The sequence below is a fragment of the Podarcis bocagei genome (genome assembly GCF_964188305.1).
Source record: "Podarcis bocagei genome assembly, chromosome: 18".
Lineage (NCBI taxonomy): Eukaryota > Metazoa > Chordata > Lepidosauria > Squamata > Lacertidae > Podarcis > Podarcis bocagei.
This window is the reverse complement of record NC_138144.1, coordinates 612699-636631: the sequence shown is the minus strand read 5'-3', so window position 1 is coordinate 636631 and position 23933 is coordinate 612699. Positions and strand designations below refer to the sequence as shown.

The 23933-nt window shown below is 49.8% G+C and overlaps 1 protein-coding gene across 8 annotated transcripts in view; it reads right to left on the bottom strand.

The window, feature by feature from the left end:
• The window catches only part of MAST3 (microtubule associated serine/threonine kinase 3), a 51726-nt gene that overhangs the window by 2667 nt on the left and 25126 nt on the right, over positions 1 to 23933 (bottom strand). For all 8 annotated transcript variants that reach the window (XM_081177591.1, XM_081177593.1, XM_081177595.1 and 5 more), the window contains 20 exons: positions 23674 to 23834; positions 22422 to 22497; positions 22068 to 22277; positions 21407 to 21508; positions 19188 to 19320; positions 17696 to 17766; positions 16241 to 16326; positions 15380 to 15588; positions 13573 to 13711; positions 13253 to 13385; positions 12511 to 12676; positions 8772 to 8873; positions 8156 to 8278; positions 7726 to 7835; positions 5940 to 6082; positions 5122 to 5369; positions 3251 to 3442; positions 2272 to 2498; positions 1614 to 1736; positions 898 to 1034 (listed from right to left, as the gene is read on the bottom strand). In XM_081177591.1, the coding sequence (XP_081033717.1) occupies positions 898 to 1034; positions 1614 to 1736; positions 2272 to 2498; positions 3251 to 3442; positions 5122 to 5369; positions 5940 to 6082; positions 7726 to 7835; positions 8156 to 8278; positions 8772 to 8873; positions 12511 to 12676; positions 13253 to 13385; positions 13573 to 13711; positions 15380 to 15588; positions 16241 to 16326; positions 17696 to 17766; positions 19188 to 19320; positions 21407 to 21508; positions 22068 to 22277; positions 22422 to 22497; positions 23674 to 23834 (2891 nt within the window). The remainder of the gene's footprint in view (positions 1 to 897; positions 1035 to 1613; positions 1737 to 2271; positions 2499 to 3250; positions 3443 to 5121; positions 5370 to 5939; positions 6083 to 7725; positions 7836 to 8155; positions 8279 to 8771; positions 8874 to 12510; positions 12677 to 13252; positions 13386 to 13572; positions 13712 to 15379; positions 15589 to 16240; positions 16327 to 17695; positions 17767 to 19187; positions 19321 to 21406; positions 21509 to 22067; positions 22278 to 22421; positions 22498 to 23673; positions 23835 to 23933) is intronic.

Genomic DNA, 23933 nt, shown 5'->3' with positions numbered 1-23933 from the left:
GGAGCCCAGAGCAGTATAGAAATTCAGGAAATAATCGGAATAATAAATAGCCGTCTCTCGAACTCGCTCCCAGGTAGACTGGGCCTGTCTGTGGAGGCTCCACCTAGGAGTCTTAAAAAGGGCCTGGCCCCACAGCAGGCTATGGGGTGCCCCATAGGCAAGAAAAACCCCAAGAGCAGTATAGAAATAAGGAAATAATTGTAATAATAAATAGCCGTGACCCGAACTCGCTCCCAGGTAGGCTGGGCCTGTCCATGGAGGCTCCACCTAGGAGTCTTAAGAAACAAAAAGCCCCTGGCCCCACAGCAGGCTATGGGGTGCCCCACAGGTAAGAAAAAACCCCAAGCAGGACCCAAGAGCAGCAGCCGTGACCCAAACTCGCTCCAAGGTAGACTTGGTCTGTCTATGGAGGCTCCACCTAGGACCCCTAAGAAGCTAAGAAGGGCCTGGCCCCATAGCAGGCTATGGGGTGCCCCATAGGCAAGAAAACCCCCAAGCCGGACCCAAGAGCAGTATAGAAATCAGGAAATAATTGTAATAATAAATAGCCGTGACCCGAACTCGCTCCCAGGTAGACTGGGCCTGTCCATGGAGGCTCCACCTAGGACCCCTAAGAAGCTAAGAAGGGCCTGGCCCCAAAGCAGGCTATGGGGTGCCCCATAGGCAAGGAAAAAAACCCCAAGCTGGACCCAAGAGCAGTATAGAAATTCAGGAAATAATCGTAATAATAAATAGACGTCACTCGAACTCGCTCCCAGGTAGACTGGGCCTGTCCGTGGAGGCTCAGTCTAGGACTTCTAAGAAACTAAGAAGGGACTGGCCCCAAACAGGCTATGGGGTGCCCCATAGGCAAGGAAAAAACCCCAAGCGCGGGAGCCGGGTTCGAGTCTCGCCCACCTGTCCTGGCTCTCCCTCCGGCGACTCTTCTTGCTCCTCCTGGCCATCCGGGTCCTGGAGCTGTTTTTCCGCGCAGGGCCCACCTTGATGCTCGTGTTTTCCAGCGCCGTGGTGCGCAGCGCCACCTTGTTCCCGCTCTGCAAGGATGGAGGGAGAGAGAGAGGGTTTGGGTGGGTGAGCTGCTGCCGGCCCGGGTAGGCAATATGTGGCCCCCCAGCCCACCTTGTTCCCGCTCTGCAAGGATGGAGGGAGAGAGAGGGTTTGGGTGGGTGAGCTGCTGCTGCCGGCCCGGGTAGGCAGTATGTGGCCCCCCCAGCCCACCTTGTTCCCGCTCTGCAAGGATGGAGGGAGAGAGAGGGTTTGGGTGGGTGAGCTGCTGCTGCCGGCCCGGGTAGGCAGTATGTGGCCCCCAGCCCACCTTGTTCCCGCTCTGCAAGGAGGGAGGGAGAGAGAGGGTTTGGGTGGGTGAGCTGCTGCTGCCGGCCCGGGTAGGCAGTATGTGGCCCCCCCAGCCCACCTTGTTCCCGCTCTGCAAGGATGGAGGGAGAGAGAGGGTTTGGGTGGATGAGCTGCTGCCGGCCCGGGTAGGCAGCATGTGGCCCCCCCAGCCCACCTTGTTCCCGCTCTGCAGGGATGGAGGGAGAGAGAGTGTTTGGGTGGGTGAGCTGCTGCTGCCGGCCCGGGTAGGCATTATGTGGCCCCCCCAGCCCACCTACCTTCAGCAGAAGCTCCACCACGTCCATGTGGACCAGTCCCAGGACCGACTCTCCGTTGACGTGGGTGATGAGGTCTCCGGCCCGCAAACCCGCCTCCTGAGCAGGGCTGCCGTCCTCAACGCTCTGCAACCCAAAGCAGGCCGTGTTTAGAGCAGGGTGGCCACTAAAAAATCTGAAATCTGGATGCCTTTATTTTTAAAGGAAGGGCTGCCAGCCAGTGCAGGCAACACTAAAAAATCCTAAATCTGAATGCCTTTATCTTTAAAGGAAGGCCTGCCAGCCAGTGCAGGCAACACTAAAAAAATCCTCAATCTGAATGCCTTTATTTTTAAAGGAAGGGCTGCCAGCCAGTGCAGGCAACACTAAAAAATCCTAAATCTGAATGCCTTTAAAGGAAGGGCTGCCAGCCAGTGCAGGCAACACTAAAAAATCCTAAATCTGAATGCCTTTATCTTTAAAGGAAGGGCTGCCAGCCAGTGCAGGCAACACTAAAAAATCCTAAATCTGAATGCCTTTATCTTTAAAGGAAGGGCTGCCAGCCAGTGCAGGCAACACTAAAAAATCCTCAATCTGGATGCCTTTCTTTTTAATGGAAAGGCTATAATTCCAGCACCTTGAGGACTAGCGCCTTGATGTTCTTTTGAACCCCGTTTCTCACCCAGACCATGTGATGCACGGCGTAGACGTCGCTGTCGCCCATGTAGACCCGGATGGCGCGCAGGGTGAAGCCGTACTTCTTGCCCGAGCTGTGGATGACGATGGGGGGGCGCAGGGCCGAGCCCCCCAGCAGTGGGTCGCGGCTGGGGGAGGAGTCCCGGGAGGAGGGGTTGGAGGAGAGGGAGCGGGGAGAGATGGGGCTCACCAGGGCGGCGCCCCCAAAGTCATCTGGAAGGAGAAGAGGAGAGGCAGTTAGGGGGTGCCCCACTCTTTTCGGGGGGGAATTAAGAGCCCCATAAGCAAGGAGCCCCCTAAGCAGGAGAAGAGAGCAGTATAGAAATTCAGGAAATAATCGGAATAACAGTCGCTCGAACTCGCTCCCAGGTAGACTTGGCCTGTCCATGGAGGCTCCACCTAGGACCCCTAAGAAGCTAAGAAGGGACTGGCCCCATAGCAAGCTATAGGGTGCCCCATAGGCAAGGAAAAAACCCCCAAACAGGAGCCAAGAGCAGTATAGAAATTCAGGAAATAATTGGAATAATAAATAGCCGTCTCTCGAACTCGCTCCCAGGTAGACTGGGCCTGTCCATGGAGGCTCAGTCTAGGACTCCTAAGAAGCTAAGAAGGGACTGGCCCCATAGCAGGCTATAGGGTGCCCCATAGGCAAGGAAAAAACCCAGCAGGACCCAAGAGCAGCAGCTGTGACCCGAACTCGCTCCCAGGTCGACTGCTCCTATCCCTGGAGGCTCCGCCGCGGAGCCCGAAGAAACTGCGGAGGGCCAAAGAGGGCCCCCCATCTAAGCCCAGCGTCCCCACCGCCTGCCCCATAGGCAAGAAGCCCCCCATGCAAAACCCAGCCTTGCTCTCAGGTAGACTGGCTCCGTCTAGGGAGGCTTTGCTAATAATAATAATAATAATAATAATAATAATAGTAATAATAATAATGCCGGAAAGGGGTCCGGGTCCGGCCCCCCACCGACCTGCCCCGATGATGAGGGAGAGGGCGGAGACGGAGGCCGACTTGGGCACCCTGGGGGTCCTCTGCTTCCCAGGCGCTTCCTTGGGGCTGCCCCCCCGGCCTCGCCCCCCGGCCTCGCCCTCCAGTGGCAGGGAGTTCTTGGTGCCCGTGCTGTTGCTCCGCAGGCGGATCCGGCTCAGGCTGGACAGGTCAGCTGCAAGGAGAGAATTTATTTGGGGGGGGTGGAAGGAATCCAGTTTGACCCCCCCAGAAACCAAAAAGCGCCCCATTGCAGAAACCCACGGCGGCCGCCTTTTTCCTCTGCCCTCCCACCAACCTTTCCTCTGCTGTGGCGACAGCAGGACTGGGAGCTACTTGGGGCAGAGACCCGGTTTTTTGGATCCCAGGAAGGATCTGAAAGGATTTCTAGGAAGGATTTCCGAAAATATGGAACGTATTTTCCCTACAACAGATGCGAGAAACGCGTATTTTAAGGAACTGGAACGGAGTCTGATTTCTTGGATTGCTGTTTCAATAATAATAATAATAATAATAATAATAATAATAATAATAATAATAATAATAATAATTAATACCCCGCCCTCCCCAGCCAAGGCCGGGCTCACAGCGGCTATTGATAATATTGATAATATCGCCATAATAATTTTGTGCAACCCATAATATGACATTCGTGGCAAATGCGTTTCCTAGCTGAATTGTCTTTCAGCGGTTCGATTTAGCTTTTAATGTTTGATGTATGACAGTATTTTAATATTTTTTTTGGAAGCCGCCCAGAGTGGCTGGGGTATAAATAATAAACTATTATTATTATTATTATTATTATTATTATTATTATTATTATTATTATTATGGCTTCCCCAAAGTGGCTGTTTCCCCAAAGCCAGATGGACGAAGTAATAATTAACAATTAATTAACAATTAATCACATTTTAGAGGCTGCAACTGCTTTGCTGGTGATTTGGCAATGTTTCGCAAACCACCTTGCGTATATTAATATAGAAAAGCAGAATAGAAATTAAAAATGAAATTAAATGAATTGTGCCTGGAGACCCGCTGCTGCCGGTCCGTGTTGACAGCAAGCAGCTCAGCTGGTCAAGGAAACCATCCGCTTCCCTGTGTCCCTGTTGCATTTAGCTTTTAATTTTTTAAAAACCATGAGGACTACAACCTTAGCTGCTTTTTAACAGCCCACTGCCAGAGCTGTTATTAAAAGACCCGTGTCCTTTTGCTGCCTATTCCGTCAACTGCGTGGCGAACAGCAATATGGAAAAGGCAGGATGCAAATTAAAAATTAAATGAAATTAAATTTAAATGAAATGTAAAATTAAATTAAATTTAAATGAAATGTAAAATTAAATTAAATTAAATGTAAAATTAAATGAAATTAAATGTAAAAATAAATGAAATTAAATGTAAAAATAAATGAAATTAAATTTAAATTAAATGTGAAATTAAATGAAATTAAACATAAATTAAATGTGAAATTAAATGAAATTAAACATAAATTAAATGGGAAATTAAATTAAATTAAACATAAATTAAATGTGAAATTAAATTAAATTAAATATAAATTAAATGTGAAATTAAATTAAATTAAATATAAATTAAATGTGAAATTAAATTAAACATAAATTAAATGTGAAATTAAATTAAATTAAACATAAATTAAATGTGAAATTAAATTAAATTAAATGTGCCTGGAGAGCAGCTGCTGCCGGTCCGTGTTGACAGCAAGGAGCTCGACCGATGAAGCAAACAAGCTGCTTCCCTGCTTAATTCAGCCCCCGCTTTTATTTTATTTCCAAGCCATGAGGACTAGAACCTTGGCTGCTTTTTAACCAGCCCAGTGCCAGGTTGTTTTCACCCGCCTACCTGCCAGCCCAGCGGCTTTGGCGGGGGTCTTGGTGCCGGCCGGCCCCTCGGGGTCTCCCCCCACCACAAAGACGGGGCGCTCCCTCTTGGGGGGCGCCCGGCAGGGGCTCTCGTCCTCGGAGGAGAAGGCGAATCTGGGCATGGCCTCCAGGCTGCAGGTGGCGCTCAGGGCGGGGGGGCCCCCGCGGGCACCGCACTCCTGGCGGAAGGAGAGGGCCGTCGAGCCGCAGGAGGTCCAGGCGCGGAGTCTGGGGGGAGAGGAGGGAGAAGGGGGTCAATATGGGGCGGGTGACGCGCCAACCCAGCAGGGGAGGGAGAAGGGCCCCCCCCCAGGTGCCAACCCCGGAGTCCTGGGCGTTGCGTTTAGGTGGCACAATGGAGTATTCTCCCAAGGGTGCTGCTTTAGGGTGACCATGTTTCGAAAACCCGGGCACGGAAGTTGCAAATAATACGAAAACCCGGGCACCAAAGTTGCAAATAATACAAGAAACTGGGCACGGAAGTTGCAAATAATACAAAAAACCGGGCATGGAAGTTGCAAATGACACAAAAACCCGGGCACCAAAGTTCCAAATAATACAAAAAACCGGGCATGGAAGTTGCAAATGACACAAAAACCCGGGCACCAAAGTTGCAAATAACACAAAAACCCGGGCACCAAAGTTGCAAATGACACAAAAACCCGGGCACCAAAGTTGCAAATAAGTTTCGGAGCTGCTTTTAAGGAACGTATGGCAACCTGATTTTAGCGGCGCCAAAGTGCCCTCTCCCCGGGGTGCCCCCAGCCCCGTGCCCGGCCGTGCCCCCCCGGTGCCCACCTGGTCTCGGGGGCCGGCGGGTGGCCCTTCTCCTCGTCCCAGCGCTCTCCGCGTTCGTCCTTCTCGGCGCGGCTTTGCTCCGGAGACGGCGAGGCGCCCAGGGAGGAAGAGGCGTTGGCCAGGTGTTCGGAGCTGCTGTACACCTGCGAGGGGCAGAGATGAAAATGGGCACCTGCGTGGGCACCGTCCGGGGAATAAAAAAACCCACAGCCCCCTCTGGCGCTCTCAGGTAGACTGCCTTGGTCCATGGGGGCTTGAGAAGGAAGCCCCCCAAGTGAGGTGCTGAGCCAAAGTCTCCTCCTGCTCTGGGTTTTTCAAAAATATATAATTTTTATTACATTTATTTTATTTTATTTTATTTTATTTTATTTTATTTTATTTTATTACATTTATTTTATTACATTTTCCATACTTAAGGCAGTGCCAGAAAGAGAGAGAGAGACCCCCGGCTTTTTGTCGAGACCCCAGTTCGAATCGCGCAGGGTTTCGGGCGACGGAACGGTTCTTTTCCTTTCTGTCATTTTTATTTTTCTGTTTAATCCTTTATCCCTCCTTAAGCTATCAAACAGAGGGCTGCCAGAAAAAGAGAGAGAGACCCCCGACTTTTCGGCAGGACCCTGGTTCGAATTGCGCACGGTTTCAGGAGACGGAACAGTGCTTTTCCTTTCTATATTTCTTATTAGATTTTCCGCTTTACGTCACAGAATATACATTTCAACCACCTTAAATTATCAAGGACTTCCCTTCTCTTTCCGTGGTTCGTTTCCCGTCTCCAAAATCCCTGCGTATTTTACAAAATCTATTCCCTTCCTACATCCGCCGAAGATTATTTGCACTGTTGAATTGATCTTAATGCTGCCAGCCTTCTCCAGGATACACAATTATTTCCCATATATTCAATATATTCCAATTTTCTCTAGTCTATATTTTAAGTCTGCAAGCTGTGCGTATTCTCCCAAGTTAAATGGCCATTTTTCGCTCCTTTTTTGCATTTGAAACCAGGGCCACCTACGTAAATCCTCCCACTCTTGTTTGCAACTTTGACTCTACCAAGAAACCATAACCAAGATGATGGATTTTTCGGAACTAGCCGACCTAACCGGAAGGAGGAGGAGTATGTGGAAGAGTGGAATAAATTTAATAGTTATCTAGTTAAATTTCTCCTGTTAAATTAATTGAAAACAGCTTGCAGATACTTAATGGGCTTAGGATTTTATTTATGTTAAATGATGAATTAATATGCTTAATTCCATAAAGTGAAGATTTAAGATAGGTAAAAATTTAATGTTATAATATATTAAGATTAAAGATCAGGATAATAAGGAGGGAAAGGAATTGCTGAACTAATAAATTGAACTGGAATACAAAAAAGGGAGGTATGAGGAGGTCCGGGAAACAAGTAAATGAAAGATAAGTGATGTAAAGATGGAATTATTTTTAACTGTTTTTTATTTCCTATTTTTTCTTTTTCATTATGTAATACTGTGAAAACTTTAATAAATATTTATAAAAAAAATAAAATAAAGTGAAGATTCAAGGATGTTAATGTCGAAGTTAAATTTCGTAAGAATTGGGATTTGGAAAACCGTTCGAAGGGCATGCAATGAAATTCAACCAAGAGGAAGCGAGGAAGTCGCTGAACAAAGTTAATAAGTGTAATTTTCAATAAGGCGATGATTTATGTTTGTTTGTCTGGTGTGTTTGTTTGTTTATAATATTGTGAAAACCAATAAAAAAATATTTTTTTGGGGGGGGAGAAACTGTAACCAAGGCGAAATTTGCAGACCTTGCTGAAGCGGTGGGAGCAGGAGGAGAACTGCCGGATCTCCAGGGACGACTCTTCGTCGTTGGTCTCCTCGTCTTCGGACCCCAGGTGGCGATAGCGCTCCGAGCGAGCTGGGGGGGGGGGAGAGCAGGAAATGACGTCAGGGTTGGGGGGGGAGAAGAAGCCGGGGGTCCCGTCCCCCCCATGAAAAAGAAGGGTGCACCTGCCCTGCAAAACCAGCACCCAGCCGGAGGCATATGGAGAAGCGTCCAATTGTGGATCGGAAAGGGACACCCGTGGGTCATCCAAACCAACCCGGAATCTCTCCCCCCCCCACACCCGATAATTTTTATTAATTTTCCAAATTGAAGGCCATTTCTGACATTTTCCCGCTTGCGCCTCCAAGCAGCCGCCTGGCTTTCTGGCTCCTGCTCCGCCCGCAAGGCCTTACTGTCGAAGTAGCTGGTGTCGTCCTCGGCTTCCAGCTGGGGGATGAACTCGGCCTTCTGCCGCAGGAGCCCGTTCCAGTCCAGGGTGCGGAAAAAGGGGTTCTGCTTCACCTCGTGCGCCCCTCCTGGCGGGGTGGAAGGAGGGCGTCAGGATCGGGGCCCCAAGTGGCCCCCTCTTAAGTCCAGGGGGCCACCAGTGAGAAGCACCCAAGAGAAGCCCCCTCTTCCAGCGATTTTCCAGACCCTGGGCTAAGGTAGATTGCGCCTGTCCCTGGAGGTTCTCATTTTGAGAAGCAGAAGAGCCCTGAAACGGTTGGATCAGGCCTGATCTAGTCCCGCCTCCTCTCCTTCCGGTGACCAACCAGACGCTGAGCACGACAGCAGCGGCGCTCAGCGGTTGGAATTACTCAGAGGCATTTCCTGCCTCCAGTGGAAGGCAGTTCCACAGGTTAACCGGGCGCTAATCAAAGGAGGAGGCCTTTTCTCGCCTGCCCTGAATCTCCCAACCTCCACCCCCTCCATTGTTTTCCTGCAAGTAAATTTACGCCCCTCTCCCCATCTATTGAGAGGCGGCGTGGCCTAATGGTTAGAGCGCTGCCCCAGGACAAAACCCTTTACCTGTGCCCAGGCGTTCCAAAGGGCAGTGCCTCAAGAGCTGGGTGATCAGGTCCTGGGCGTCGGGGGGGAGAGCCTCGTCCCCCTCCGGCCAAATAATTTCGTCTGGAACGAAGAAAGCGGAAGAAAAACTGCGTATGAGCGTTTTTTGCCCCCTGGGCACCACCCCAAAACAAAACAGGGCTGGGCTCAGAGAATCGGCGAGTCGGTCGGGACCCCCAGGGGTCATCCATCCCAACCCAATTGCAGCTGAAACCCTCTTCTCCTCCGAACCATACACTCCTGAAAGCCGTGGGGCGCGAGACCTGGGTTCGAATCCTTTTCTACTGGGTTGCCCCAGTAAAACTAAGAATGGAAGATGTTTGTTGCACATTTGCAGAAGCAACGTGCCCAGGTTAATTACGTTAGCAGGGTTTTAATTGTGATTTTGTTGTGAACGGATAAGGGGGACTTAAAGAGGTTAAAACCGAACAATAGGCAGGCCTTTGCCTGACTTGATCTCTACATCCTATATACCCGTTTCAAAAATGCTGGCTTTTAGAGGGTTTTAATTTTTATTGGGTTTCTGTTTTTCTTTTACAGATTTGATATTTTATATGTGAAGCGCCCTGAAACATTCAGGTATAGGGCGGTATAGAAATTAGATAGATAGATAGATAAGATAAATATAATAAATGAATAAATAAATGAATAAATGAATGAATAAATGAACCAAGAGACTGAGGAGTGATGTCCAAACTTTTTTCAAAGAGGGCCAGATCCGATGAAGTGAAGTTGTTGATCTTTTTTAGGATTGAAATTGTCGAGGTTTTTTTTTAAGGATTTCACCCCAGAAAATAAACTGTCACAGGGGCCGGGTTAAACTGACTGGAGGGCCGGATTAGGCCCCTGAAATGGACTTTGGACATGTCCTGGCTTAGAGGGAAGTCCATTTGCTTTGTTTTGTTTCTGTATTGTTGTTATTTTTGGGAATCAGTAAAATGTTAATTTTTTATTAAAAAAATATGCCAGGACTCTCCTTCTCTCGATGGGAGATCCTTGCTTACCGGGGATTTTCTCGGGCCGCGATTCCGGGGGGGTTGAGATGAATGACCCTTGCAAGAATATTATTGGCAGAAAAATTACAAAAGAATTACCGAGGAAAGAAGAACGGTGGACGAAATTAATGGACTATGCAGAATTAGATAAATTAACAGGAAGGATTCGAAACCTGCGGGACCAGAGATTCTTAGGAGACCGGAGTAAATATATGAACTATTTGAAAAGCAATTGTAACGAAGAGATGACGCTAGTAGGACTGCATGAAGTTCTGTAAGGAGGACTATTTGAAATATTGCAAGGAAGACGATGAAGAGAATGATTAGTCAGTGATAATTAAGAGTCATAGAGAAATTAAGAAAGGATAAAGAACGTCAGAGGTGGTTGACGGAAGTCTAAAATATTGTATAAGATAAGGAGTTATGTTAAATGATTGTAAATGGTTCAAAATTGGGAAAGGAGTACGGCAAGGCTGTATATTGTCCCCCTGCTTATTTAACTTATATGCAGAATTCATCATGCGAAAGGCTGGGCTGGATGAATCCCAAGCCGGAATTAAGATTGCCGGAAGAAATATCAGCAACCTCAGATATGCAGATGACACAACACTGATGGCAGAAAGTGAGGAGGATTTAAATGAGGGTGAAAGAGGAGAGCGCAAAATATGGTCTGAAGCTCAACATCAAAAAAACGAAGATCATGGCCACTGGTCCCATCGCCTCCTGGCAAATAGACGGGGAAGAAATGGAGGCAGTGAGAGATTTTACCTCCTTGGGCTCCATGATCACGGCAGATGGTGACAGCAGCCACGAAATTAAAAGATGCCTGCTTCTTGGGAGAAAAGCAATGACAAACCTAGACAGCGTCTTAAAAAGCAGAAACATCACCTTGCCGACAAAGGTCGGTATAGTTCAAGCTATGGTTTTCCCAGGAGTAATGTATGGAAGTGAGAGCTGGACCATCAAGAAGGCTGATGGCCGAAGAATGGATGCTTTTGAATTCTGGTGCTGGAGGAGACTCTTGAGAGTCCCATGGACTGCAAGAAGATCAAACCTCTCCATTCGGAAGGAAATCAGCCCTGAGTGCTCACTGGAAGGACAGATCCTGAAGCTGAGGCTCCAAGACTTTGGCCACCTCAGGAGAAGAGAAGACTCCCTGGAAAAGACCCTGATGTTGGGGAAGATGGAGGGCGCAAGGAGAAGGGGACGACAGAGGACGAGATGGTGGGACAGTGTTCTCCAAGCTACCAGCATGAGTTTGACCAAACTGGGGGAGGCAGTGGGAGACAGGAGGGCCTGGCGTGCTCTGGACCAGGGGGTCATGAAGAGGCGGACACGACTAAACAACAACAATATAAGAGAGAAAGATGGATGAGCTTTGGGGGTCCCTCCCTTCTAGGATCCTGCAGAAATTCAGATGACGCAAAGCTTCCTCTCTCTCCCGGCAGTTTTCCGAAGCTTGGGGAGCGATAAAAAGGGGGCAGAGAACAGACCCCATAATTGAGCTTCTCCCCCCCTTGGCGGCGTCACACGCCGAGGGTCAGAAGGGGAGCTTTTGTCTCTCCCTGAAAGGACCTTTTGTTCGGGTGGCACAGAAGAGGCAGCGCTCTGGCCGGCAGCTGCGGCGGCGGTTGACCCCGATTCCACCAGAGATGGGGGGCTCCGCTCTGCGTTCGGATGCAGAAAAGCTCAGAAAAGCCCGTCGCAAACCCCCTCCGAAAATTAAAAATACACCGCTAGGTGAATGCAGATAGACTGTCACTGGAGCTGGAGGAGGAAAACGTTGCACAAACTGATGAAATATGCCAAAATGGCGAAGTTCACTGAAAGAGACAAAGACAATAGAGATTTTAAAAAAGAATTTATCTTGCATTTACGGAACCAATGAAAAGAAACGGACTTCGCTTTTATTGTGAAATTAATGTTGTCTTGTCTTTTCCTCTTTTGATTTTTTTACTTTGTTATTTCTTTATTTATTTTTATTTTCCTCGTCTTTGTTCCTTTATAAATTTTCTATTCTCTACGTAATTTTCTATTTCTTCGTCTGTAAAGAGATAGCATACAATGATAAATATGTACATTTTTAATCGATAAATAACAATATAAAGAGAGAGAAAGAAAAGAAATGGACTCGCCGGTAGGTTTTGAGTAAATCCTTACAATTAACGAAATTAACTTAGAAAAGCTACAAAGATGAGGTTAAAATGACAAGAATAGAATTTAACGTTTAAGAACGTAGTTTTAAAGTCTAGTTTTACAAGCAGGGCACATGTGTATGTAAAAAAACCCTGGAAGGGGAAGTTGAAGTCATTTCCTTATTATTTGTTATGATGCAATTGTAATAAAAATGGAGAAGATAATAAAAATTATTTTATTTTTTTTAAAAAAAGCTTATGCTGTTCTCACAGCGGCCAACGAGATGCCCTTTAAGGAGGACTCGAACGCGAGACCTGTGCCTGGCAGGGGGGGTCGGACTAGATGATCCGCGGGGTCCCACCTATATTGCAAATAGCTCACTTGATAGAGTTTATTGGGCCTGGCAGAGGACCAGAGGGATATGCCCAGCTTCAGAATACGTGGAGCATGAGACTCGAACTCAGAGCTGCGGCTTTGAGTCCCCCTTTTGGGCCGAAAAGGTGGGGGTGGGCTGGATGGCCTTTGGGGGCCCCTTCCCGAATTCTCCGCCCCGGGGTGAGAAGACCTACCGCTGATCACCTGCCCGAAGAGCTCTTCCGGGGTGTCTCCGAAAAAGGGGACGCAGCCCACCAGGAACTCGTAGAGGACGATGCCCATGGCCCACCAGTCGACCGGCTTCCCATAGCCCTGGTTCAGGATCACCTCTGGGGCGATGTACTCGGGGGTCCCGCACACCTGGAAGGGGGGGGATTCGGGGGCGGTCAGGGTGCCCCCCATGGGGAGGGGACCCCTATCCTGCCGACAAGGGGGCGCATCTCCCCTCATGGGGCAGACCCGACTCTGTGTCTCCCCCCTCAGAGACCCGCCCCCAAAATGTGGGTCCCGGCGCCCCCCACAAGCCCTCCCCGGAGACCCTACTCCTCCTGGCAAACAACCCCCAAATGTTGGTCCCGGCGCCCCCCACAAGCCCTCCCCGGAGACCCTATTCCTCCTGGCAAAGGACCCGCCGAATGTGGGTCCCAGCGCCCCCACAAGCCCTCCCCGGAGACCCTACTCCTCCTGGCAAAGGACCCCCCAAATGAGGGTCCCGGCGCCCCCCACTAGCCCTCCCCGGAGACCCTACTCCTCCTGGAAAAGGACCCCCAAATGTGGGTCCCGGCACCCCTCCAAGCCCTCCCTGGAGACCCTACTCCTCCTGGCAAAGGACCCCCCAAATGTGGGTCCCGGTGCCCCCACAAGCCCTCCCCGGAGACCCTACTCCTCCTGGCAAAGGACCCCAAAATGTGGGTCCTGGGCCCCCCTAGTCCTCACCTGCTTGTCGACGAATTCCCGGGTGTCCTTTTCGATGTGTCCCTCATACAAGTTGGTAGCCATGTTCATCAACCCGATTTTGGAGAGTCCGAAATCCGTCAGCTTGATGTGCCCCATGGAGGTGATGAGGAGGCTATGGGGTGAGGTGGGGGGCAGAGGGGGGGAGACAGGTCTCGGTTAGGGGGGCCGCTGGTCCCGTTAGCTAGGGCTGATAGGAGTTGTAGTCCCAAAACAGCTGGAGGGCCGAGTTTGGCCCTGCCTGCCTTAGACAGACCCACACGCGTGGGGCGACGGAAGCCCCCCTGTCGGCCGGCCCTTACTTGTCCGGCTTGAGGTCGCGGTGGACGATGCCGTAGTTGTGCAGGTATTCCAAGGCCAGAACCGTCTCGGCAAAGTACATCCTGGCCATGTCCACCGGAAGAGGACCCATGTTCTTCAAGAGGGTGGCACAGTCCCCACCTAAGGGAGACAGAGGCGCGGTGAGAGACCCCCGGTCCGGGAACGGGGGCCAGATCCCTCCCCAATCCTGCCAGTCCCGTCCCGGGTGCTTGAACCCTCGCCGGCGGTCCCAGGATCCCCGGATCTCAAGAGCTGGAAGGGAACCCAGGGGGTCATCCAGCCCAACCCACCGCGATGCAGGAATCTCAAACTTTTTGGGGGAATCCCTGCCCCCTTGCTTCCTTTAAGCGCACCCCCCTGCGCTATAAAAAGTCGGAATAGTGGTTTGCACAACTAATAATAATAATAATAATAACAATAATAATAATAATAATAATAGTTTATTATTTATACCCTGCCCATCTGGCTGGGCTTCCCCAGCCACTCTGGGCGGCTTCCAAAAAAAAATAATATTAAAATACTGCAATACATCAAACATTAAAAGCTTCCCTAAACAGGGAACTCACAAAGGGAAGAAAGTAAAATCCAAAGCACATCTGGCGGCGCTTTAATTCAAAACCCAGGTCAAACCCGTCCAATTAATTCAACCTAATTGATGAACTTAATGCAATGATACCCAGGTTTTTTTTGTCATAGACACCCAGTAATCTCACCCCCAAATACAGTCTGCTCTGACCGGCAGAGCCTCTCCACGTCCCGGGCAAAAAAATACAATGATGAAATAATAATTAAAAATTTAATCGTCCTGCTCCCGGTCTTATTATAAAACCGTTCGTGGCTGGATTGGAACCCGGGGCCTTGGCACGTGCAAAGCAGGGGTCTTGCAACTGAGCGATGGTGGGTCCTGCTTGTGTCGTTCCCCCCCCCCCCCAAAAAAAATATACAAATGCAAAGCCGGTCGCCCAGACCCCAGGGGAGGATATGTAGTTAAACCCTACAAAGGGAGCCATTATTATTATTATTATTATTATTATTATTATTATTATTATTATTATTATTATTACCCTGCCCATCTGGCTGGGTTTTCCCAGCCATTCTGGGCAGCTCCCAACAAAATATTAAAAACACGAACGGACATTAAAAACTCCCCTAAACAGGTTGAATTTTCCCCCTTTGCACTGCAGAAGGTCGCATATTTTTTCCCCACATCTGGGAGAAGGAAAACTTTGAGCCTAAATAAGACATCCCCTAACTCGGCCCTCCAGATGTTTTGGGACTACAACTCCCATCAGCTCTAGCTAGCAGGACTGGCGGTCAAGGATGATGGGAACTGTAGCCCCAAAACAGCTGGAGGGTCAAGTCTGGCCACCATTGCTCTAGATCAGGCATGGCCAAACTTGGCCCACCAGCTGTTTTGGGACTACAACTCCCATCAGCCCTAGCTAACAGGACTGGCGGTCAGGGATGATGGGAGTTGTAGTCCCAAAACATCTGGGAGGGCCAAGTCTGGCCACCACTGCTCTAGAACAGGCAGAGCTAAACTCGGCTCTCCAGATGTTTTGGAACTACAACTCCCACCATCCCTAGCTAACAGGACCGGCGGTCAGGGATGCTGGGATTTGTAGTCCCAAAACATCTGGCCTAAACCTTGCAGAATAACTTCGGGAGAGGAAAAGGAGTTTAACCCCAAGGCGGTTGGATCGCACGCGGTATGACTCTTCTTCCGGCGGCCCAGCGGGTGCAGGACGTACTTTTCCGGGTCGGCGCCTGGCGCTACGACTCCCTCACCTTCGACGTACTCCATGACCATGCAGAGGTGGCGCCGGGTCTCGAAGGAGCAGAACATGCTGACCACAAAGGGGTTTTCGGCGAAGGTCAGGATGTCCCGCTCCACGAAGACCTGCTGGATCTGGTTGCGGAGAACCAGGTTCTGTTTATTAATCTTCTTGATGGCAAAGCGCTGGCGGGTCTCCTTGTGGCGGACGAGGTAGACGGCCCTAGTGGGCGGAGCAGAGAGAGAGAGAGATGGGAGGAGGAAGAAGAACGGACGGTGAAATCGGCATTTAATGGGGTGGATTCACCGAATCGGTGCTTTTTTTCTTTAAAAAAAAGGAATAATATTTAGGGGTGCTCTAATTTTGACTCCATTTTATCGATCAAATCGGGGGAAATAAATACAGTAAGTGGACAAAAGGAGGAAGATTCACATCAGGCGAGCAAAAAACAGATCGTATAAATTTAATTTAAATTTAATTTTTGCACACATATATAAGATGATTAGTACACGATCTTGGTATATTGTGTGTTATTTCTGAATTTCAATAAAGTACTTAAACTGGACAGGGGGGTTGTTTAGGCGAGACAAAACAGGGGTGGGAAGCGTTTGGCCTTCGGCAAAAACAACGAGGTAGGCCAGGCGGGGAGAGAAAGGGACCAGATCCGAAGGCGAGTGGGGAATTGGAGCCGTTCTACGACACCCCTGCAAGGCAGCCCAGCGAGTGGCCAGAGCCGAGATTCGAACCCGGACCACGGCTCTCGCTGCGGCTCCCCCACCCAGATGACCCAGAAAAATGTCTCCAACAATATCCCATTTATAGGAACCCGATTGAGAAACGGAAAACATTAAATGGAAATAGAAAAACCCCTCACCCGTAGGCTCCGTTGCTGATCAGCTTGACGGTTTCGAAATCGCTCTCGCACGGGTTCCTTCGAGGAACGGCAGAAGGAGGGCGACTCTGAGAGGAAGGAGAAGAGGAGGGCAAGGCATTAGGATTCATTTGACGGCCTTTATAAATTTAAAATATGTGTGTGTGCGTATATACAGTGGGGGCTGCGTGACGACAGCCTTACCTTTCCATGTATATAGTAGGGAGAGATATATACCATATTTTTCGCTCTACTGGACGCACCGGACCATAGGAGGGGGGGAATAGGGAAAAAAAATTTTCCCCCTTGTTCTCCCCCTCAAAAACAAGGTGCGTTCAAGAGCAGGCCTTGCCGCTGCCCCCTGAGCTTGTGGGGCTGGCGGTGGGGGAAGCGCTGCTTCCCCCCCCCAGCCTCAAAGATCCCTGAAGCCTTTGGAGCGCAGCTGCACTCCAAAGGCTTGAGGCTTTGGGGACATCCTTTGTAGCCTCCGCAGGGCGGTGGGGTGCCTTCACCCTGCCGCCCTGCAGAGGCTTTGCGCAGCAATCCCGAAGCTGTTTGGGCTTCGGGGACAGCGGGATGCTGTCTGCAAACCTTGGGAGCCCGGTGGGAACACCCGCTGGGCTCTGCAGGCTTGTGGAGAGCTGCCTGAAGCCCGGGGTGCACAGCGCCGCGCTCCCCGGGCTTCGGGCTGCAGGCAGCTATCCGCAAGCCTGCGGAGCCCAGTGGGTGTTCCCACCGGACTCTGCAGGCTTGCGGATAGCTTCCTGAAGCCTGGAACACGAGAGGGGTCAGTGCGCACCAGTGGCGTAGCGTGGGTTGTCAGCAAAGTAATTTGCGCCCCCTAACCCGTGGATTTGCGCCCCCTAACCCTAACCCCCAGATGTTGCGCCCGGTGCGGCCGGCCCCCCCTGCACCCCTCACGCTACACCACTGGTGCGCACCGACCCCTCTCGCTCTCCAGGCTTCAGCGAAAGCCTGCATTCGCCCCATAGGACACACACACTTTCCCCCTTCATTTTTGGAGGGGAAAAGGTGCATCCTATGGGGAGAAAAATGCGGTATCTCCCCTATATAAAGGGAAAGGTAACGCATCACCATTCTGGGTCTGTAGAGTTTTCAGACAAATACACAGCCCTTTTTCTATTCAACAAATGTCCCTGTGTGTAGGATAAAAATATATTTATTTTATTCATTCAGCCCTAAACCCACAAGTCTCGGTTCACAACATAACATTAATATATCTCTTATTTGCTATACCCAACCCTGGAACCGGGTCAAGGCTGCCCGCCCACCTCCAAACCCGTTTAAGACAGGCTCTTCATCTCAAGGTCTTGGGTTCGAGTTCCACCTTGGGGAAAAGATTGCGGGGGGTTGGACTGGATGACCCTCGTGGTCCCTTCTGATATTGTAGAATCCTACGGTTCTACGATATCAGTGGGGGGAGAGGGCTGGTCTCACCTCGGAGAAGTCGCCCGGGTGCTCTGATCCCGACAGAGAGCCGCAGTCTACCTGATCGAGCTGAACAATTTCTGGAGGGGAAGAGAGAAAGAAACAGGAATCAACCCTCTGTCCCCCCCTCAAATAAATTTCAGGGAAGCTGCAAAGTGGACAGATCCTCGGGTAGGGCATGGGATCCTCAATCGCAGGGTGGCGGGTTCGAGTTCCGCCTTGGGCCTTGGCAGTGGGTTGGACTGGATGACCCCCAGCGCCCCTTACGAATGAGGAGAGAAATAAGAAGAAAAGGAGGAGCGAAAAACTGCTCCAGCTAAGGAGAAGATACTAAGGCAAAGAAGAGGGAAAGGAAGCAACTGATCAGGAAGTGATTGGGAGGGAGATAAGGGAGGCTAGCCATAAAGGAGGCTGCCTGGGAGAAGGAGGTAAAGGCCCCTGGATCCTCAGGATTTTTGCACTGGGTCACCCCAAATTCACCATCAGATCCCATAGCATGTCCACGGCTACAGCCTGCACCAAAAAAACCACACACCCACTGTTTCGTGGGGCCGCAATGGCGCAAAAACGTGGTTGCAAAGCACGGATCCACATGGATCCTCAGGATTTTTGCATTAAAGGTAAAGGTAAAGGGACCCCTGACCATTAGGTCCAGTCGTGGCCGACTCTGGGGTTGCGGCCCTCATCTCGCTTTACTGGCCGAGGGAGACGGCGTACAGCTTCCGGGTCATGTGGCCAGCAGGACTGAGCCGCTTCTGGCGAACCAGAGCAGCGCACGGAAATGCCCTTTACCTTCCCGCCGGAGTGGTACCTATCTATCTACTTGCACTTTGATGTGCTTTCGAACTGCTAGGTGGGCAGGAGCAGGGACCGAGCAACGGGAGCTCACCCTGTCGTGGGGATTCGAACCGCCGACCTTCTGATTGACAAGTCCAAGGCTCTGTGATTTAACCCACAGCGCCACAGGCATCCCACCCCAAACTCACATGTCTGTGGCCACAGCATGAACCACAAAAAACCTACATCCACTGTTGTGTTCAGAATATATATTTTTTCTTGTTTTCCTCCTCTAAAAACTAGGTGCGTCTTATGGTCAAGTGCAGAAAATACGGTACATATTTTGCTATGTGCCGACGGCTTGAGATACCTATTTGTTCCATCAATGACCATCTAGCAGGCATGGCCAAACTTGGCTCTCCAGATGTTTTGGGACTACAACTCCCATCATCCCTAGCTAACAGGACCAGAGGTCAGGGATGATGGGAGATGTAGTCCCAAAACATCTGGAGGGCCGAATTTGCCTATGCCTGATATAGCATCTATTCAACACGAGAAACAGCAGCAATTTGTTGTGGACAAAGGACAGCTGGACATAGAAAGGGCCCCGTTACCTTCAGGAGCTGAGGGCCGTATCAAACCGAAATCCGGCCCTGGAAAGTTCCCACCTCACCCCCCACCTTCCATCTGAAAATCGGGGTCCCCGTCCGCCCCAAATCCTCACCCTCCAGAGGGTCTTTGGCCAAGCCCAGCTGGCTGATGATATATCTTGGAATATCGGTCTTGATCCCCTGGCCAACTTTGGCGTGTCCTTCGGCGGCTTCCAAGAGGTGGTAGAACTCTTCCGGGTCGAATTCCTGCCAAAAGAGGAGGAGAGGGAAGAAGGGAATGAGGAAGGGAGAGGAAGGGGGTTTGGGTTGGGTGTCCATCAATATGCAGATGATACCCAGCTCTACCTCTCTTTCAAATCAGAACCAGTGAAGGCGGTGAAGGTCCTGTGTGAGTGCCTGGAGGCGCTTGGAGGATGGATGGCGGCTAACGGATTGAGGTTGAATCCTGACAAGACAGAAGGACTGTTGTGCGTGAGCAGCTGGGGGGGGGGGACTCCCTGGTCCTGAATGGGGTCACTGTTCCCCTGAAGGACCAGGTGCGCAGCCTGGGGGTCATTTTGGACTCACAGCTGTCCATGGAGGCGCAGGTCAGTTCTGTGTCCAGGGCAGCTCCATCTAGGATGCAAGATGAGACCCTCCCTGCCTGCAGACTGTGTGGCCAGAGTGGTGCCTGCTCTGGTTATCTCTCGCTTGGACTACTGCCATGCGCTCTCCATGGGGCTCCCTTTGAAGGTGACCCAGAAACTACAACTAATCCAGAATGTGGCAGCCAGACTGGTGACTGGGAGTGGAGACCACATAACACCGGTCCTGAGAGATCTGCATTGGCTCCCAGGACGTTTCCAGGCACAATTCAAAGTGTTGGTGCTGACCTTGAAAGCCCTAAATAGCCTTGGCCCATGATACCTGAAGGAGCGTCTCCAGCCCGGACACCGGGGTCCATCTCCCAAGGGCCTTCTAGCGGTTCCCTCATTGCAAGAGGAAAGATTACAGGGAACCAGGCAGAGGGCCTTCTCGGTGGTGGCTCTCACCCTGTGGATCGCTCTCCCAGCAGATGTCAAAGAGAACAACAACTACCAGACTTTTAGAAGACATCTGAAGGCTGCCCTCTTTAGGGAAGCTTTTAATGTTTGATGTATTACAATATTTCAATATTTTTTGGGAAGCCGCCCAGAGTGGCTGGGGAAGCCCAGCCAGATGGGTGGGGTATAAATAATAAATTATTATTATTATTATTATTATTATTATTATTATTATAAGAGGGGAAGAAGGGTTTGCTTCCGTTTAAAGGTGCATTTTCGGCTGCAATTCCTTGCACACCCGAGAGTCAAGCAGAGCTGTCAACGTTTCGCTTTTCTTGCAAGGAATCCTATTCGGAATAAGGGAGTCTCCCTTAAAAAAAGGGAAATGTTGGCAGCTATGGAGTCGAGATCCTGCAAACCCGACGGGTCTGAGGGCACATAAATCGGGTTGTGTTCCTTTTATTAGCTCTGTTAAATTCCTACATATCATATAGTGTTGCACGCTGCCTTAATAATTTTTATTCTTGGGCTCTGTAGTATTTGAAATAATGTCACGCCAAACACGGGCATGTACTTTGCACGAGATCACGGGTATTTGTTTTGGGGGGAACTGGAAATAAGCATGCAAAAATATTCTATTTTAAAAGACACAAGTTATTTTAAAAAGAAAGGAATAATAATAATAATAGTAGTAATAATTTCTATACCACGCTTCACCCAAGGTTCACAGGGCGGTTTACAATACACATAAATACACCCTCAGTTAGGAGAGTCTGATACTCTTCATCTCAAGGTTGTGAGTTCGAGTCCTGCTTGGGCGGAATTGTAGGGGGCTGGGTTCCCACCCGACTCTGTGATTTCCCCATAATCCTTCGCATCAATAATAATAATAATAATAATAAATTTTATTTGTATCCCGCTCTCCCCAGCCAAAGCCAGGCTCAGAGCGGCTAACATCATATAAATAAGGCAATATGCATAATACAATATACAATATGCAAATAAAATAACATTCAACATTCATTAAAGCAACATAGAATAATATTAAATACCAGCATTTCAAAATGAAACAGAAATCCACTCAAGAGTTACAATAAGTAATTTCTAAACTCCAATCGATCAAGCAACAGCAAACCGCAGTGCACAACATAATACAATACAAAACCCGACGCGCTTTTCCCCTTCGACCTCCCCCATCTATGCAAAATGCGCGCCACACGCAAGGGAGAAGCGAGGAGGAGGGAGGAGGGGGAAAAAAGCGTGAGCCCTTCGATGAACGGCCGGCCGCGGGTTCGAGCGACTCTCCTTACCAGGCACTCCAGGAGCCGAGCCGGACGGGAGATGATGATGAGGAATTTCCGGACCAGCTGTTCCACAAAGCGCAGCTCTTCGCTCTCGGAGCGCTCCTGGGCCTGGAGGAGGACCAGAGGGAGAACCGGGACTCAGCAGCCGCCATTTTTAAAATCACATTTACCTCTCGCCGCTTTTAATTTCCCTGAGTCGATTTCCCAATAAACCTTGCCAAACTCTCGCTTTGTCCTGCTCCGTGACGAGTTATTCGTTTCATTCATTTATGCTGTTTCTACCCAAACTTTCCCCTCCAATGACTGGATCGTTATTATTATTATTAATAATATTAATAATAATAAATTTGCAGGCCGCCCTCTGTCAGTAGATCTTGGGCCGGCTTGCAGTGTAGAAACCCAAGATTTTGGGGGTCCTTTCCAACTCTTCTAGGTTTGTTTTAATAATAATAATAATAATAATAATAATAATAATAATAATAATAATAATTTATTTATACCACGCCCTTCTCGGTTCAAAAACCAGGCTCACAACAAATTTTAAAACACTTAATTACAAAAGCAGAATAAAAACACGAATAACAATCAAATTCGAAAATCAATTTTGGGGAAATAAGCAGGAGAGAGGTTGGGGTTGGGATGGATGACCTCTGAGGGTCCCACTCACGTCTCGGAGCATCTTTTCCAGCTTCTCCTGCAGCTCGGCGAAGTAGCGGGAGGTGACGAGGGCCCCCCGCGACTTGGAGAGGCAGTCGCGCGCCAGCTCGATGATCTGGTGGTGGATGAAGCCCAGGACGCCGTCGGCCAGCGGCAAAGTGTTGCTGGGCGATAAGTTGGCAATCGTCTCCGCCAGACGCTCCTCCATCTGCGCCGTGGCCTGGGGTGGGGCGGGGGGACAGGACAAGGTGCGTGGGACACCCTCCGAAACAGAAGGGGGGACAGGAAGAGAGACCTACCCCACTTTCCCACCCGAGATCCGAGTTCGAATCGCGCGGGATTATGGGACGGTGCTTTTACTGACCTTCGGAAACCGCTCCTTATAGACGTGGTTCATCATCACGATCTCGTTGTCGAACGTCCCGCTCGTCCGGCCGGGGCTGTGGAGAAAGGGGGCTGAAAAATTGGCCCAAAAAACCCCCCAACCACACCAGAAATCTCGGGCGCAAACTCTCCAGCCTTATCTTTCGCAAAATTCCTTTTTTATTCCCCTTTCCATATGAGTTCAATGCAATTTATCGCAATCGGGTTTCCCGCCCCCTCGCATAGAACTGAACGTCATGAATAAAATCACCGTAATAAAATACTGTATTTTCCGCCCTATAAGACGCACCAGACCATAAGACGCACCTAGTTTTTGGAGGAGGAAAACAAGAAAAAAAAATATTCTGAATCTCAGAAGCCAGAACAGAACTGCTGCGCAGCGAAAGCAGCAATCCCTCTTGCTGTTCTGGCTTCTGGGATAGCTGCGCAGCCTGCATTCGCTCCATAAGACGCGCACACACATTTCCCCTTACTTTTGAGGAGGGGAAAAGTGAGGCTTATAGAGCAAAAAATACGGTAATTAAGAATAACTTAATAACTCAGCATAGCTCAAAACTAGTAGGAAAACGCGCAGGTCGAATTGCTTCCCATCGTTTTCGCCGCTGGCGCTTTCGCCACAGAACGGCTTCGCGAGAAGCGGCTGGTAGACGGGAGCAAAGGAAGGAAGGAGACACGGCACAAAAGGAAAAGGGACGCAGCTGGAGGAGGAAAAGCAGCCGCCGCTCGTTTTTAGCTACAGATCTGGGATAATTTCAGGAAGAGAACAGCGATGATGATGATGATGATGATGATGATGATAAAAGATGATAAAGTAACAAAGGGCTCAGACTCTAGCCCTTCACCGCTCACTCCATTCCTATACACACACACACACAATTTATTAATTTTATAATAACCCCCCCAAAAAAAATCAAATAATCACATTCAAAAATTTAAGGCATAAATCTTGATTGACTTCCCTCCCCTTCCTGGTTCCATTATTTTACACTTAATTCACGCATGTCTTTAATCTCTTATATTCTCAACCTTGGCCCTCCAGATGTTTTGGACTACAATTCCCATCCTCCCTGACTGCTGGCCCTGCTAGCTAGGGATCATGGGAGTTGTAGGCCAAAAGGGCCGAAGGTCGAGGAAGCCTGTTCTTAGCATCCAACGCTGCAAACCTTACACCGCTCACTCCATTCCGGCCGCCCCCCAAAAATTGGAGCCCGCGGTTCGGAAGCGTCTCCTACCTGAGGCTCCGGGATCGGGGCCGGAAGTAGGGCGATCGGCGCCCGTCCTCGGCCGCCACGCTCTCGGTGCTGCGGAAATGTTTGGAGAGGAAATGGAGTTCGTCGGGAGTGGGCTGGTAAGGGAGTTGGTGGAGGCGCTCCTGCGAGGAGGAAGAGGAGGACTAGAGAGAGAGAGAGAGAGAGAGAGAAAGAAAGAGAAGGCCAGGCGTCAGGAGAGGAGGCGGGCGATGAGATCAGGGGCACCCTTGGGTCCTCAGCCA